The 16,866-nt window shown below is 58.5% G+C and overlaps 2 protein-coding genes across 2 annotated transcripts; both read right to left on the bottom strand.

The window, feature by feature from the left end:
* Positions 1-527: 527 nt before the first annotated feature.
* LOC141726150 (uncharacterized) lies at positions 528-5,562 on the bottom strand. Its single transcript, XM_074530564.1, has 7 exons — positions 5,556-5,562; positions 4,490-4,841; positions 4,405-4,449; positions 3,889-4,324; positions 3,231-3,605; positions 1,376-3,186; positions 528-1,042 (listed from the first exon to the last, which is right to left on the bottom strand). Exons 1-5 carry the CDS (start codon positions 5,560-5,562, stop codon positions 3,288-3,290), a joined length of 1,158 nt encoding a protein of 385 aa, XP_074386665.1. The 3' UTR covers positions 528-1,042; positions 1,376-3,186; positions 3,231-3,287.
* A 616-nt stretch (positions 5,563-6,178) lies between these two features.
* On the bottom strand, positions 6,179-16,108 carry RAB5B (RAB5B, member RAS oncogene family). Its single transcript, XM_074530970.1, has 6 exons — positions 15,965-16,108; positions 12,932-13,122; positions 10,889-11,040; positions 9,605-9,727; positions 8,805-8,898; positions 6,179-8,036 (listed from the first exon to the last, which is right to left on the bottom strand). The coding sequence occupies exons 2-6, from the start codon at positions 13,092-13,094 to the stop codon at positions 7,921-7,923; spliced, it is 648 nt and encodes a 215-aa protein (XP_074387071.1). The 5' UTR covers positions 13,095-13,122; positions 15,965-16,108; the 3' UTR covers positions 6,179-7,920.
* Positions 16,109-16,866: the final 758 nt, after the last annotated feature.

Genomic DNA, 16,866 nt, shown 5'->3' with positions numbered 1-16,866 from the left:
CGAGATGGCTCCGGGAGTGTCCCTAAGGTGGCTCCAGGAATGTCCCCAAGGTGGCTCTGGGAGTGTCCCCAAGGTGGCCCTGAGGTGGCCTTGGGAGTGTCCCCAAGATGAACCTGGGAGTGTCCCCAAAGAGTCCCTGGGAATGGCCCTGAGGTGTCCCCAAGGTGTCCCCAGGGGTGGGGACAGGGCAAGGACCCTGCAGGCTCTGTCACCACCCTGGGGACACCAATGGCACCAAGTCCAGAGGCTCTGGAGCACCGGGAATGTCCCCAGCAGTGTCCCCAAAGTGTCCCTGGAAATGTCCCCAAGGTGTCCCTGGAATGTCCCCAAGATGGTCCCAGCAATGTCCCCAAGGTGTCCCTGGAAATGTCCCCAGGGTGGCCCTGGGAGTGTCCCCAAGGTGATCCCAGCAATGTCCCCAAGATGGTCCCGGGAATGTCCCCAAGGTGGCTCCAGGAGTGTCCCCAAGGTGTCCCCGGGAATGTCCCCAAAGTGTCCCAGCAATGTCCCCAAGATGGCCCTGGGAGTGTCCCCAAGGTGGTCCCAGGAATGTCCCCAAGGTGTCCCAGAATGTCCCCAAGGTGTCCCCGGGAATGTCCCCAAGATGGCCCTGGGAGTGTCCCCAAGGTGGTCCCAGCAGTGTCCCCAAGGTGTCCCCAGGGGTTTCATACGGGACCGGGTCCCTCCACCCCACAGCCGCCACCCCCCGTGCCCGAGGGGACAATTCTGGGTGTCCCCAAGTCGGGGTGTCCCCAAATTCTCAGGTGCCACCACTTTGGGGTGTCCCCACTCAGGTGGCAGCACCCCTGGGTGTCCCCTGGACAGGGTGGGGACACCGAGGGCCCAGAAGGGACAAAGACAAAGGGACAAAGGGCACAGGGCTGGCCCTGCTGTCCCCTCATTGTCCCCTCACTGCCACCCTGGGGACACGGGGACAGAGCCAGGGGACATCTGAGCATAAAGTGCAAAGAGGGACAGGGACAAACTGGGGACACTGGGAGGGGACTGGGGACACCTGGGGGGTGGCCCTGGCTGGGAACACCTGGGGACATCGAGGCCACCACTGTGACCACTGAGGGGACACTGAGGCCACCACAGAGGGGACATTGAGGGGACACTGAGGCCACCACAGAGGGGACATTGAGGGGACATTGAGGGGGCATCGAGGCCACCATGGCTGGGAACACCTGGGGACATTGAGGCCACCACTGGGACCACAGAGGGGACATCGAGGCCACCATGGCTGGGAACACCTGGGGACATGGTGGCCACCAGTGAGGGGACATCGAGCCACCACCAGGATCATTGAGGGGACATTGAGACCACCACAGAGGGGACATTGAGGGGACATTGGGGCCACCATGACTGGGAATACTTGGGGACATCGAGGCCACCACTGGGACCACTGAGGGGACACTGAGGCCACCACAGAGGGGACATTGAGGGGACATTGAGGGGACATCGAGGCCACCACAGAGGGGACATCGAGGCCACCATGGCTGGGAACACCTGGGGACATTGTGGCCACCACTGAGGGGACATCAAGGCCACCACCAGGATCATTGAGGGGACATTGAGGAGACATTGGGGCCACCATGACTGGGAACACCTGGGGACATTGAGGCCACCATTGGGACCAAGGGGACATTGAAGCCACCACAGAGGGGACATTGAGGGGACATTGGGGCCACCATGGCTGGGACACCTGGGGACATCAAGGCCACCATTGGGACCACTGAGGGGACACTGAGGCCACCACTGGGACCACTGAGGGGACATTGAGACCACCACAGAGGGGACATTGAGGGGACATTGGGGCCACCATGGCTGGGAACACCTGGGGACATGGTGGCCACCACTGAGATCACAGAAGGGACATTGTGGCCACCACTGAGGGGACATCAAGGCCACCATTGGGACCACCTGGGGGATGTCACCTGGGGGACATCGAGGCCACCACCAGGATCACTGAGGGGACATTGAGGCCACCATGGTTGGGACCTCTTGGGGGACATCACCTGGGGGACACAGGGGCCACCACTGGGACCACTGAGGGGACACTGTGGTCATCACTGGGATCATTGAGAGGACATCGAGGCCACCACTGGGGCACCTGGGGGATGTCACCTGGGGACATTGAGGCCACCGCTGAGACCACCTGGGGATGTCACCTGGGGGACTTTGAGGCCACCACTGAGATCATTGAGGGGACATTGGGGACACCATGGCTGGGAACACCTGGGGACATGGTGGCCACCACTGAGATCTTAGAAGGGACATGGTGGCCACCACTGAGGGGACATCAAGGCCACCACCAGGATCATTGAGGGGACATTGAGGAGACATTGGGGCCACCATGGCTGGGACACGTGGGGGACATCATGGCCACCACTGGGACCACTGAGGGGACATTGTGGTCATCACTGGGATCATTGAGGGGACATTGAGGCCACCACTGAGGGGACATTGAGGGGACATTGGGGCCACCATGACTGGGAACACCTGGGGACATGGTGGCCACCACTGAGATCATAGAAGGGACATTGTGGCCACCACTGAGGGGACATCAAGGCCACCATTGGGACCACCTGGGGGATGTCACGTGGGGGACACTGGGGCCACCACTGGGACCACTGAGGGGCCACCATGGCTGGGACACTTGGGGACACTGAGGCCACCACTGGGACCACTGAGAGGACACTGTGGTCATCACTGGGATCATTGAGGGGACATCGAGGCCACCAAAGAGGGGACATTGAGAGGACATCGAGGCCACCATTGGGGCCACCTGGGGGATGTCACCTGGGGGACATCGAGGCCACCACTGCGATCATTGAGGGGACATTGGGGACACCATGGCTGGGATCACCTGGGGACATTGAGGCCACCACTGAGATCACTGAGGGGACATCAAGGCCACCACTGGGACCACCTGGGGATGTCACCTGGAGGGCCACCATGGCTGGGACACCTGGGGGACATCATGGCCACCACTGGGACCACTGAGGGGACATTGTGGTCATCACCAGGACCATTGAGGGGACATCGAGGCCACCATTGGGACCGTCTGGGGGACATCAGACCATGGCTGAGGACACTGAGGGGACACCCCTATGGAGTGACCATGGCCTGGATGACCATGGGGACATCCCAACAAAGCCACCCCAGCTCCCCTCAGTGTCCCCTCAATGTCTCCTCAATGTCCCCTCAATGTCCCCTCAGTGTCCCCTTGGTGTCCCCTCAGTGTCCCCCCAATGTCCCCTCAGTGTCCCCAGGCCCTTGGGCTCTCACACGGTGCCACCACAGCTCCTGTCCCATGGGGAGCCACCAAAACCCCCCAGAGATCCCTGAGGGGTCCCAGAACCCCCAAATCCTGGGATCAAGGTGGATCTAGGAGGGATCTGGGGGGATCCAGGAGGATCTGGGGGGGGGATCCAGAAGGGATCCACAGGGGGGCTCTGGGACCCCCAAATCCTGGGATCCAGGAGGGTCCATGAGGATCCACAAGGAGCCACCAAAACCCCCCAGAGATCCCTGGGGGGCTCTGGGACCCCCAAATCCTGGGATCCAGGAGGATCTAGGAGGGATCTGGAGGGATCTGGGGGGGATCCACAGGGGGGCTCTGGGACCCCGAGATCCTGGGATCCAGGAGGGCCCATGAGGATCCACAAGGAACCACCAAAACTCCCCAGAGATCCCTGAGGGGCTCTGGGACCCCCAAATCCTGGGATCCAGGAGGATCTGGGGGGGAATCCAGGAGGGATCCATGGGGAGCCACCAAAACCCCCCAGAGATCCCTGAGGGGTCTCAGAACCCCCAAATCCCAGGATCAAGGTGGATCTAGGAGGGATCTGGAGGGATCTGGGGGGATCCAGGAGGATCTGGGGGTGTCCAGGGGGGATCTGGGGCTGTCCAAGCGTCCGAGGCCCCGTGGGGTCCCCCAGAGTCCAGCCCCGGCCCCGGTGCTGCCAGAGAGGGATCTGAGGAGATCTGAGGAGATCCAGGAGGGGCCAGAGGGGATCCGGTGAATCCAAAAGGGATCTGGAGGAGCCAGGAGGGATCTGGAGGATCCTGGTGGAGTCTGGAAGATCCAGGTGGGATCTGAAGAATCCATGTGAGATCTGGAAGGTCCAGGTGGGATCTGGAGGACCCAGGTGGGACCTGGTGGATCCTGGTGGAGTCTGGAGGAGCCAGGAGGATCCTGATGGAGTCTGGAAGGTCCAGGTGGGATCTGGAGGATCCTGATGGAGTCTGGAGCGTCTGTGTGACCTCTGGGGGATCCAGGAGGGATCTGAAGAATCCATGTGAGATCTGGAAGGTCCAGGTGGGATCTGGTGGATCCTGGTGGAGTCTGGAAGGTCCAGGTGGGATCTGAAGAATCCATGTGAGATCTGGAAGGTCCAGATGGGATCTGGAGGAGCCAGGTGGGATCTGGTGGATCCTGGTGGAGTCTGGAGGATCTGTGTGAGATCTGGAGGATCTGTGTGAGATCTGGAGGATCTGTGTGAGATCTGGAGGATCCAGGAAGGATCTGGAGAATCCGGGTGGGATCTGGAGGATCCGTGTGAAATCTGGAAGGTCCAGGTGGGATCTGGTAGATCCAAGCGGGGCCTGGTGGAGCCAGGAGGGATCTTGGTGGAGCTGGGCAGGATCTGGAGGACCCTGGTGGAGTCTGGAAGGTCCAGGTGGGATCTGGAGGAGCCAGGAAGGTTCTGGAGGAGCCAGGAGGGATCTGGTGGAGCTGGGCAGGATCTGGTGGAGCTGGGCAGGATCTGGTGGATCCAGAAAGGATCTGGTGCCGAGGTGGAGCCTTGGAAGCTTCAAACAGTGCTGGGAGAGAGCTCAGGGAGAGCCCCAGGGTGCAGATGGAGCTGGGATCTGCTGGGATCCTGGTGGGATCCTGGCTGGGATCTGGGCTGGATCCTGGTGGATCCCTCAGTTGCTCCAGCACTGGCTGTGGCCCTGTGAGCTGGATCTGGGTTCAATCCTGGTGGATCCTGGCTGGATTTGGGTTCAATCCTGGTGGATCTGGGTTCAATCCCAGCTGGATCCCAGCTCTGATCCCAGTGGATCCTGTGGATCCCTCAGTTGCTGCAGCACTGCCCGCGGCCCTGCGGGCTCTGGGCTCAATCCTGGTGGATCCTGGCTGGGTTTGGGCTGGATCAGGGTTCAATCCCAGCTCTGATCCCATCAGATCCCATTGGATCCCTCAGTTGCTGCAGCACTGTCCACGGCCCTGCGGGCTCTGGGTTCAATCCTGGTGGATCCTGGCTGGGTTTGGGCTGGATCTGGGTTCAGTCCTGGTGGATCAGGGTTCAATCCCAGCTGGATCCCAGCTCATGGATCCCAGTAGATCCCATTGGATCCCTCAGTTGCTGCAGCACTGCCCGCGGCCCTGCGGGCTGGATCTGGACTCAGTCCTGGTGGATCCTGGTTGTGATCCTGGGTCAATCCCAGTGGATCCTGGCTGGATTTGAGATGGATTTGGGCTGGATCCCAGTAGATCCCAGCTCTGATCCCATCAGATCCCGTGGATCCCTCAGTTGCTGCAGCACTGCCCATGGCTCTGCTGGATCTGGGTTCAGTCCTGGTGGATCCCAGCTGTGATCCTGGCTGGATTTGAGCTGGATTTGGGCTGGATCCCAGCTCATGGATCCCAGTGGATCCCGTGGATCCCTCAGTTGCTGCAGCACTGCCCGCGGCCCTGCTGGGTCTGGGTTCAATCCTGGTGGATCCCAGCTGGATTTGGGCTGGATCAGGGTTCAATCCCAGCTGGATCCCAGCTCTGATCCCAGCTCATGGATCCCATGGATCCCTCAGTTGTTGCAGCACTGCCCGCGGCCCTGCGGGCTCTGGGTTCAATCCTGGCTGGATTTGAGCTGGATTTGGGCTGGATCCCAGCTCATGGATCCCGTGGATCCCTCAGTTGCTGCAGCACTGCCCGCGGCCCTGCGGGCTCTGGGTTCAATCCTGGTGGATCCCAGCTGGATTTGGGCTGGATCAGGGTTCAATCCCAGCTCATGGATCCCATCAGATCCCATTGGATCCCGTGGATCCCTCAGTTGCTGCAGCACTGCCCGCGGCCCTGCAGGCTCTGGGTTCAATCCTGGTGGATCCTGGCTGGGTTTGGGCTGGGTCTGGGTTCAATCCTGGTGGATCTGGGTTCAATCCCAGCTCTGATCCCAGTAGATCCCATCAGATCCCGTGGATCCCTCAGTTGCTGCAGCACTGCCCGCGGCCCTGCGGGTTGGATCTGGACTCAGTCCTGGTGGATCCTGGCTGGGTTTGGGCTGGATCCCATTGGATCCCGTGGATCCCTCAGTTGCTGCAGCACTGCCCGCGGCCCTGTGAGCTGGATCTGGACTCAGTCCTGGTGGATCAGGGTTCAATCCCAGCTGGATCCCAGCTCATGGATCCCATTGGATCCCATCAGATCCCTCAGTTGCTGCAGCACTGCCCGCGGCCCTGCGGGCTCTGGGTTCAATCCCAGCTGGATCAGGGTTCAATCCCAGCTCATGGATCCCATCAGATCCTGTGGATCCCTCAGTTGCTGCAGCACTGCCCGCGGCCCTGTGAGCTGGGTCTGGGTTCAGTCCTGGTGGATCCTGGTTGTGATCCTGGGACAATCCCAGTGGATCCTGGCTGGATTTGAGCTGGATTTGAGCTGGATTTGGGCTGGATCCCAGCTCTGATCCCATGGATCCCTCAGTTGCTGCAGCACTGCCCGCGGCCCTGCGGGCTCTGGGTTCAGTCCTGGTGGATCCTGGCTGTGATCCTGGCTGGATTTGACCTGGATCCCATTGGATCCCGTGGATCCCTCAGTTGCTGCAGCACTGCCCGTGGCCCTGCGGGCTCTGGGTTCAATCCTGGTGGATCCCAGCTGTGATCCTGGCTGGATTTCACCTGGATCCCAGTAGATCCCAGTGGATCCCTCAGTTGCTGCAGCACTGCCCACGGCCCTGTGAGCTGGATCTGGGTTCAGTCCTGGTGGATCAGGGTTCAATCCCAGCTGGATCCCAGCTCTGATCCCAGTAGATCCCATTGGATCCCTCAGTTGCTGCAGCACTGCCTGCAGCCCTGCTGGGTCTGGGTTCAGTCCTGGTGGATCCCAGCTGTGATCCTGGCTGGATTTGAGCTGGATTTGGGCTGGATCCCAGCTCTGATCCCAGTGGATCCAGTAGATCCCATGGGATCCCTCAGTTGCTGCAGCACTGCCCGCGGCCCTGCGGGCTCTGGGTTCAATCCTGGTGGATCCCAGCTGGATTTGGGCTGGATCTGGGTTCAGTCCTGGTGGATCTGGGTTCAATCCCAGCTCATGGATCCCATCGGATCCCGTGGATCCCTCAGTTGCTGCAGCACTGCCCGCGGCCCTGCGGGCTCTGGGTTCAATCCTGGCTGGATTTGGGCTGGATCAGGGTTCAATCCCAGCTCATGGATCCCAGTAGATCCCGTGGATCCCTCAGTTGCTGCAGCACTGCCCGCGGCCCTGTGAGCTGGGTCTGGGTTCAATCCTGGTGGATCAGGGTTCAATCCCAGCTGGATCCCAGCTCTGATCCCAGTAGATCCCATTGGATCCCTCAGTTGCTGCAGCACTGCCCGTGGCCCTGCTGGATCTGGGTTCAGTCCTGGTGGATCCCAGCTGTGATCCTGGCTGGGTTTGACCTGGATTTGGGCTGGATCCCATCAGATCCCATGGACCCCTCAGTTGCTGCAGCACTGCCCGCGGCCCTGCGGGCTCTGGGTTCAATCCTGGCTGGATTTGGGCTGGATCAGGGTTCAATCCCAGCTCATGGATCCCATCGGATCCCGTGGGATCCCTCAGTTGCTGCAGCACTGCCCGCGGCCCTGCGGGCTCTGGGTTCAATCCTGGTGGATCCCAGCTGGATTTGACCTGGATCCCATCGGATCCCATGGGATCCCTCAGTTGCTGCAGCACTGCCCGCGGCCCTGCGGGCTCTGCTCGCTCAGGTCCACGCCCCGGCCCCGGCCCCCGGCCCCGCTCGTGCTCTGCGGCTCCGTCTTTGGCAGCTTCTTGGCTGCAACGGGAAACCCACGGTCAGTCGGGATGGTTTGGGGCCATTTGGGGCTATTTGGGATGGTTCAGGATGGTTTGGGGTTATTTCAGGTGATTTGAAACGGTCCGGGATGATTTGGGGTGGTTTGGTGAGATTCGGGATGGTTTGGGATAATTTGGGGTTATTCAAGGTGATTTGGAATGATTTGGGATTATTTGGGATAGTTTGGTGAGATTTGGGATGGTTTGCAATGGTTTGGGATCATTTGGGATGGTTTGGGATCATTTGGGGTTATTCTGGATGGTCTGAGATGATTCTGAATGATTTGGTTTGGAAATGGGGGCACCCTCAGAACCCCAAAACCCCTCAGGACCCTCAAAACCCTGCTGGAACCCCTCCTCAAATCCCCCCAAAACCCCTCAGAACCCCCAAAACTCCTCAGGACGCCCCAACCCCTCAGAACTCCCCAAAACCCCCACAAAATTTCATTGAAACAGCCCCAAAACCCCTCAGGAACCCCCCCAAAACCCCCTCAGGACCCCCCCAAACCCCTCAGGACCCCCTGGGACCCCCCCAAAACCCCCCTCAGGACCCCCCAAGCCCCTCAGAGACCCCTCTGAGCCCCCCCAAACCCTTCTAAGATCCCCCCCAAACCCCTCAGAAACCCCTCAAAACCCCCCCAAAACTCCACTGAAATAGCCCCAAAACCCCTCAGGACCCCCCAAAATCCCTCAGGACCCCCCAAAACCCCCTCAGGACCCCCCAAACCCCCCAAGCCCCCAGACCCACCGATGGCCAGGAAGAGGTCGTTGACATTCATGGCTGTCTTGGCCGAGGTCTCCATGAAGAGCAGGCTGTTGTCATCAGCGTAGGCCTGGGCTTCCTGCAGGGAAAAACGGATTAAAAACCCCCAAATTCCCCCCAAAAAATCACCAAGAATTGCTCAAAACAGTCACAGAAAATCCCAAAAAATAACCTCAAAAAATTCCCCCAAAAAACTCCAAAAATTCCCCAAAAAATTTAAAAAAAAAAAAACCAACCCAAAAATTAAAAAAAAATCCAAAAAAATCCCCAAAAATTCAAAAAAAATCCCAAAAAAATCCCCCAAAATTAAAAAAAAATCCCATAAAATTCCCCAAAAATTTAAAAAAAAATCCTCAAAAAATCCCCAAAAAATTAAAAAAATCCAAAAAAATCCCCAAAAATTAAAAAAAAATCCCATTAAATTCCCCAAAAATTAAAAAAAAAATCCTCAAAAAAATTCCCAAAAATTAAAAAAAAATCCCAAAAAAATCCCCCAAAATTAAAAAAAAATCCCCAAAAATCCCCAAAAATTTAAAAAAAATCCAAAAAAATCCCAAAAAATTTCAAAAAAATCCCAAAAAAATCCCCAAAAATTCAAAAAAAATCCCCCCAAAAAATCCCCAAAAATTAAAAAAAAATCCCCAAAAAATTCAAAAAAATCCCCCAAAAAATCCCCAAAATTCAAAAAAAATCCCCAAAAAATCCCCAAATCCCTCAAAAATCCACCCAAAAAAATCTCAAAAAATTCCCCCAAAAATTCCCAAAATTTCCCAACCCTCCCCTACCTCATACTCCACCATCCTCTTGCTGGCCAGGTCAGCTTTGTTTCCAGCCAGGGCGATGACGATGCTGGGGCTGGCCTGGCGCTGCAGCTCCTTCACCCAGCCCCGGGCACGGGCAAACGTCTCCTGAGGGGGGAAATTGGGGCTGAGACCCCTCCCCAAATAACCTGAAACTCCTGAGACCCCTCCCCAAATACCCTGGAACCCCTCCTCAAATACCCTGAGATCCTTGAGACCCCTCCCCAAATATCCCCTGAGACCCCTCCTCAAATATCCTCAAACTCCTGGGACCCCTCCTCAAAAAACCTGAGAATTCCAGACCCCCCTGCAGCTCCTTCACCCAGCCCCAGGCAAACGTCTCCTGAAAGGGGGATTGGGGCTGAGACCCCTCCCCAAATACCCTGGAACCCCTCCTCAAATAATCTGAAACTCCTGAGACCCCTCCTCAAATATCCTCTGAGACCCCTCCTCAAATTCCCTGAGCTCCCTCAGAACCCTGAAACCTCCAGATCTGCCCCAAATCCCCCCCAAATCCCCCCAGACCTGGTTGGTGATGTCATAGACCACGATGGCAGCCTGGACCCCCTGAGACCCCCCAAAACCTCCTCAAATACCCCCCAAAACCCTTCAGGACCCCCTCAAATCCCCCCAGATCCCCTCAGGACCCCCCCAGATCTCCTCAGGACCCCCTGAGACCCCCAGATTCCCCCCAGACCTGGTTACTGATGCCATAGACCACAATGGCAGCCTGGGGTCCCCAATAGTACCCCTGAGACCACCCCCCAAAATCCCCCCAGATCCCCCTCAAATCCCCCCAAATCCCATCAGGACCCCCTCAAATCCCCCCAGAACCCCCCAGGACCCCCCTGAGACCCCCAAATCCCCTAAGACCTGGTTGGTGATGTCATAAATGACAATGGCAGCCTGGGCCCCCTGGTAGTACCTCCTGAGACCCCCCAAAACCTCCTCAAATCCCCTCCAAAATGCCCCCAAATCCCATCAGGACCCCCTGAAATCCATCCAGGACCCCTTCAAATCCCCCCAAACCCCATCAGGACCCCCTGAAATCCACCCAGGACCCCCCTGAGACCCCAAAATCCCCCCCAGACCTGGTTGGTGATGTTGTAGACCACAATGGCAGCCTGGGCCTCCCTGTAATGCCCCCTGAGCCCACCCTTCAGAACCCCCTCAAATCCCCCCAGGACCCCCTCAAATCCCCCCAAATCCCATCAGGACCCCCCCAGAACCCCCCAGGACCCCCCTGAGACCCCCAAATTTCCCCCAGACCTGGTTGGTGATGTCGTAGACCACGATGGCAGCCTGGGCTCCCCGGTAGTACATGGGGGCCAGGCTGTGGTAGCGCTCCTGCCCCGCCGTGTCCCAGATCTCAAACTTGACCGTGGTGTCGTCCAGACAGACGGACTGCGTCAGGAACGCCGCTGGGGACGGGGACAGGGTCACCACAGGGTCACCACAGGGTCACCAACCCAGCCAGGGACACCTCAGAGTGTCACCATCCCACCCACAAAGCCATCACTGTGTCACCATCCCACCCACAGAGCCATCACTGCACCCCAAACCCAGCCAGACAGACGGACTGTGTCAGGAACGCCGCTGGGGACAGGGGACAGAGCCACCACAGGGTCACCACTGTGTCACCAACCCAGCCAGGGACCCCTCACTGCACCCCAAACCCAGCCAGACACACGGACAGCATCAGGAACGCTGCTGGGGACAGGGGACAGGGTCACCACAGGGTCACCAACCCAGCCAGGGACACCTCAGAATGTCACCATCCCACCCACAGAGCCACCACAGGGTCACCAACCCAGCCAGGGACACCTCACTGCACCCCAAACCCGGCCAGACAGACGGACTGCGTCAGGAACGCCGCTGGGGACAGGGACAGGGTCACCACAGGGTCACCACAGGGTCACCACAGTGCCACCAGAGTGCCACCAACCCAGCTAGAGAGCCACCACAGGATCACCAACCCATCCACAGAGCCATCACTGTGTCAGCAACCCAGCCAGGGACCCCTCACTGCACCCCAAACCCAGCCAGACAGACGGACAGCATCAGGAACACCACTGGGGACGGGGACAGTGTCACCAGAGTGTCACCAACCCAGCCAGGGACACCTCAGAGTGTCACCAACCCACCCACAGAGCCATCACTGCACCCCAAACCCGGCCAAACAGACGGACAGCATCAGGAATGCCACTGGGGACGGGGACAGGGCCACCAGAGTGTCACCAGAGTGCCACCAACCCAGCTAGAGAGCCACCACAGGGTCACCAACCCAGCCAGGGACACCTCAGAGTGTCACCATCCCACCCACAGAGCCACCACTGCACCCCAAACCCGGTCAGACAGACGGACAGCGTCAGGAACGCTGCTGGGGACAGGGACACCACAGGGTCACCAGAGTGTCACCAACCCAGCCAGGGACACCTCAGAGTGTCACCACTTCAGGGTGCCACAAACCCTCCTGAAAAGCTCTCCCTGTACCCCAAATCCCACTCTGGGATCCCCCAAATCCCACCCAACACAACCCCAGGTTCCTTTGGGATCCTCCAAATCCCTTTTGGGATCCCCCAGACCCTTTTGGGATCCCCCAGACCCTTTTGGGATCCCCCAGACCCCCATGGGATCGCGGCTCACTGCTGATGGTGCTCTCCTGGCTCTCATGGAACTGGCCCTTGACAAAGCCCTTCCTGCACCCCAAATCCCACCTGGCATCACCCCAAATCCCTGTGGGATCCCCCAAATCCCTTTTGGGATCCCCCAGACCCTTTTGGGATCCCCCAGACCCTTCTGGGATCCCCCAGACCCCCATGGGATCGCGGCTCACCGCCGATGGTGCTCTCCTGGTACTCGTGGAACTGTCCCTTGACAAAGCCCTTCCTGCACCCCAAATCCCACCTGGCATCACCCCAAATCCCTGTGGGATCTCCAAATCCCTGTGGGATCCCCCAGACCCCTTTGGGATCCCCAGACCCCCATGGGATTGCAGCTCACTGCCAATGGTGCTCTCCTGGTACTCGTGGAACTGGCCCTTGACAAAGCTCATCCTGCACCCCAAATCCCATTCTGGGATCACCCCAAATCCCACCCTGGACAGCCCGAGACCCCTGTGGGATCCCCCAAATCCCCAGTCCCGGCTCACCACCGATGGTTCTCTCGTGGTACTCGTGGAACTGATGCTCAACAAAGCCCATCCTGCACCCAAATCCCACCCCGGGATCACCCCAAATCCCTGTGGGATCCCCCCAAATCCCACCCCAGACCCTTTTGGGATCCCCAGACCCCCATGGGATCGCGGCTCACCGCCGATGGTGCTCTCCTGGTACTCGTGGAACTGGCCCTTGACGAAGCGCAGCACCAGGCTGGATTTGCCCACGGCCGACTCTCCCAGTAGCACCAGTTTGAACTGGCAGATCTTACTGGGCTGCGAGTGCCCGTTGGGCCGCTGGGCCCCGCGCGCGGCCATGGCCGGGCTGGGCGCTGGCACCGCGGTCCTGGGGACAGACGGACAGGGGGGCACGGGGTCAGAACGGGGACAACCCAACTGGGATGGGGTCACTCTACTGGGATGGGATCAACCCAACTGGGATGGGGTCAGAATGGAGAACAACCCAACTGGGATGGGGTCAGAACGGGGGACAACCCAACTGGGATGGGGTCAGAATGGGGGACAACCCAACTGGGATGGGGTCAACCCAACTGGGATGGGGTCAGAATGGGGAACAGCCCAACTGGGATGGGGTCAGAATGGGGGACAACCCAGCTGGGATGGGGTCAGAATGGGGGACAACTCAACTGGGATGGGGTCACTCTACTGGGATGGGATCAACCCAACTGGGATGGGGTCAGAATGGAGAACAACCCAGCTGGGATGGGGTCACTCTACTGGGATGGGATCAACCCAGCTGGGATGGGGTCAGAACGGGGGACAACCCAGCTGGGATGGGGTCAGAACGGGGGACAACCCAACTGGGATGGGGTCAGAATGGGGAACAGCCCAACTGGGATGGGGTCAGAATGGGGGACAACCCAACTGGGATTGGGTCAACCCAACTGGGATGGGGTCAGAATGGAGAACAACCCAACTGGGATGGGGTCAGAACGGGGGACAACCCAACTGGGATGGGGTCACACTACTGGGATGGGATCATCCTACTGGGATGGGACCAGAACACCAGGATGGGATGGGGTCAGAACATGGGGTAGCCAAACTGGGATGGGGTCAGAATGGGGGATCAATCCAACTGGGATGGGGTCACTCTACTGGGATGGGATCAACCCAACTGGGATGGGGTCAGAATGGAGGACAACCCAACTGGGATGGGGTCACACTACTGGGATGGGACCACTGGGATGGGATCAGAACACCAGGATGGGATGGGATGGGGTCAGAACGTGGGACAACCCAACTGGGATGGAGTCAACCCAACTGGGATGGGGTCAGAATGGGGGATGGGACGGGGTCAGCATGTGGGATAACCCAACTGGGATGGGGTCACACTACTGGGATGGGATCACCCAACTGGGATGGGGTCAGAATGGAGAACAACCCAACTGGGATGGGGTCAGAATGGAGAACAACCCAACTGGGATGGGGTCAGAACGGGGGACAACCCAACTGGGATGGGGTCAGAATGGGGGACAACCCAACTGGGATGGGGTCAGCATGTGGGATAACCCAACTGGGATGGGGTCACTCTACTGAGATGGGATCAACCCAACTGGGATGGGGTCAGAATGGAGAACAACCCAACTGGGATGGGATAACCCAACTGGGATTGACCTTCTGGGATGGGATCAACCCAACTGGGATAACCCAACTGGGATGGGATCAACCCAACTGGGATGGGACCAACCCAACTGGGATTGACCTTCTGGGATGGGATCAACTCAACTGGGATGAGATCCAAACATGGGATAACCCAACTGGGATGGGGTCACACTACTGGGATGGGATCAACCCAACTGGGATAACCCAACTGGGATGGGATCAACTCAACTGGGATAACCCAACTGGGATGGGATCAACTCAACTGGGATGGGGTCAGAACATGGGACAACTCAACTGGAATGGGGTCACTGGGATGGGATAACCCAACTGGGATGGGATCAACCCAACTGGGATAACCCAGCTGGGATGGGATCTGAACACGGGATAACCCAACTGGGATGGGGTCACTGGGATGGGATAACCCAACTGGGATGGGGTCAGCACACTGGGACCAACCCACTGGGATCAGCCCCTGAGATGGGACAGGCTGGTCACCCAGGGGATCCCAAATTCTGGGGCAAACCTCAGTTCTGGGGGATCCCAAAAATCCCAGGAATTCCAAATTCCAGGGAATCCCAAATTCTGAGCAATCCCAAAGTCTGGGTGATCCAAAATCCCAGGGAATCCCAAATCCCAGGGAATGCCAAACTCTGGAGGAGCCTCAGTTCTGGGGGATCCCAAAAAAACCCTGAGGGATCCCCAGCTCCGGGCAGGGATCAGAACCCTCCATAATGAGAGAGAGAAATGTGCCCAGAATGGGAAAGGGAGGAGAAAAAAACCCCAAAACTGTGAGGAAAATGTTCCCAAATAGGGAAAAACCCCAGTAATGGAGAGTGAGGCAGGAAAAAAACCCCACAAAACAGGGGAAAAACCCCAATAATGGAGAGTAAGGCAGGCAATCAACCCCAAAATAGGGGAGAAACCCCAATAATGAGAAAAAGAGCCCAAAACAGGAGAAAAACCCCAATAATGGGGAGAGGATGGGAAAACCACCCCCAAAACAGGGGGAAAATGCCAATAATTGGGAAGGGGTGGGGAAAAACTTCCCCAAAACACGGGAAAAAACCCAAAGATGGGAAGGGGCAGAAAACCACCCTCAAAACAGGGGGGAAACCCCAATAATTGGGAGGAAACAGAAAAAAATTACCCAAAACAGGACAAAAATCCCACTAATGGGGAGTGGACAGAAAATAACAACCCCAAGAGAGGAGAAAAACCCCAATAATGGGGAGGGGGCCAAAAACCCCCCCAAAAATGGGGGCTCCCCCTCACAACGAGGCAGCGCCGCTCCCCTCACCCCCAACCCGGTCAAACCCCGACCCCTCCAGGGATTCTCAGCCCGGAACCCCCCGGTTCGAGGCGGCCGCGGCCCCCTCAGGACCGGAGCCCCCTCCCCAAATCCGCACCGGGGGGGTCCCGCCCTCCCCTCAGCGCCCTCAGCGGGCCGGGCCCGGCCCAGCGCGGCTCCTCCCGGTTCCCCTCGATGCTCGGGCGCTGTCGGTGCCCGGTGCTGCCCCCGGAGCGCCCCCGGTGCCACCGGGACCCCCCGCCCGCCCCTCCGGTACCTCCGGGCCCTCCCGGCGCGGCCCCGAGCGCACAAACAGCGGCTCCGCCAAGCCCTCACGGAGGGGGGCGGGACTAAGAAGGGCGTGGACCAATCAGCGAAGAGCCCGCCTTTGCGCTCCGCCAATGGGAAGAGAGTAAGGCACCGCCCCGCAGAGCTCCAGCAATAGGTAGATGAGAAATGCTGATGGACAACAGGGCAGCCAATAAAGGGAAGAGAGAGCGTGGCCAATAGGGAGGAGGGAAGGCAGTGAGGAGGCGGGGTTTGTAGTGAGTGACACAGCAGACAACCAATGACAAGTGGAAACGCGCGGGTGGGCGGGACGAACAACAAATAAGGTGACCGAAGGGGGCGGAGCCCCTCTGCTGCATCATCCAATGAGAAGGCGGGCGGAGATGAAGCCTCACCCAATCACAGAAAGTGGGGGCTTTGATTGACAGCGGGGAAAGCCGGGAGCGCTCACGCTGGGGGCGTGGCTTGTACGGACCAATCAGAACGCTCCGATGGTGCGATGGGCGTTGCCACAAATGGGGCGTGGCTTAGTGCCAGGGGGCGTGGCCTGAGATGCCCCTCAGGGGGCTTGGGGACAATTTGGGGGATTTGGGGACGTTTTTTGGCTTTTGGGTGGGAATTTTGGACATTTTGGGTGGATCTGGGGACATTTGCAGGGATTTTAGGGGGTTTGGGGACATTTTTTGGGGTTTTTGGGGACATTTTGAGGGGGGAGAGGTGACAACGCCACCCTGACCCCCCCCCCTCCCCCCAATCAAAAAAAACCGCAACAACCAAAAGAAATTTTATTACAAATTGTTCGCCTAAAAATTACCAAAAAAAATTTTCGGGAAAATTTGGGACATTTGGGGACAATTTGGGGGTGTTTTGGGGACATTTTGGGGGTCCTGG

Source organism: Zonotrichia albicollis, chromosome 33 (assembly GCF_047830755.1).
Source record: "Zonotrichia albicollis isolate bZonAlb1 chromosome 33, bZonAlb1.hap1, whole genome shotgun sequence".
NCBI classification, from domain to species: Eukaryota; Metazoa; Chordata; class Aves; order Passeriformes; family Passerellidae; genus Zonotrichia; species Zonotrichia albicollis.
This window is presented reverse-complemented; position numbering and strand designations above follow the sequence as displayed.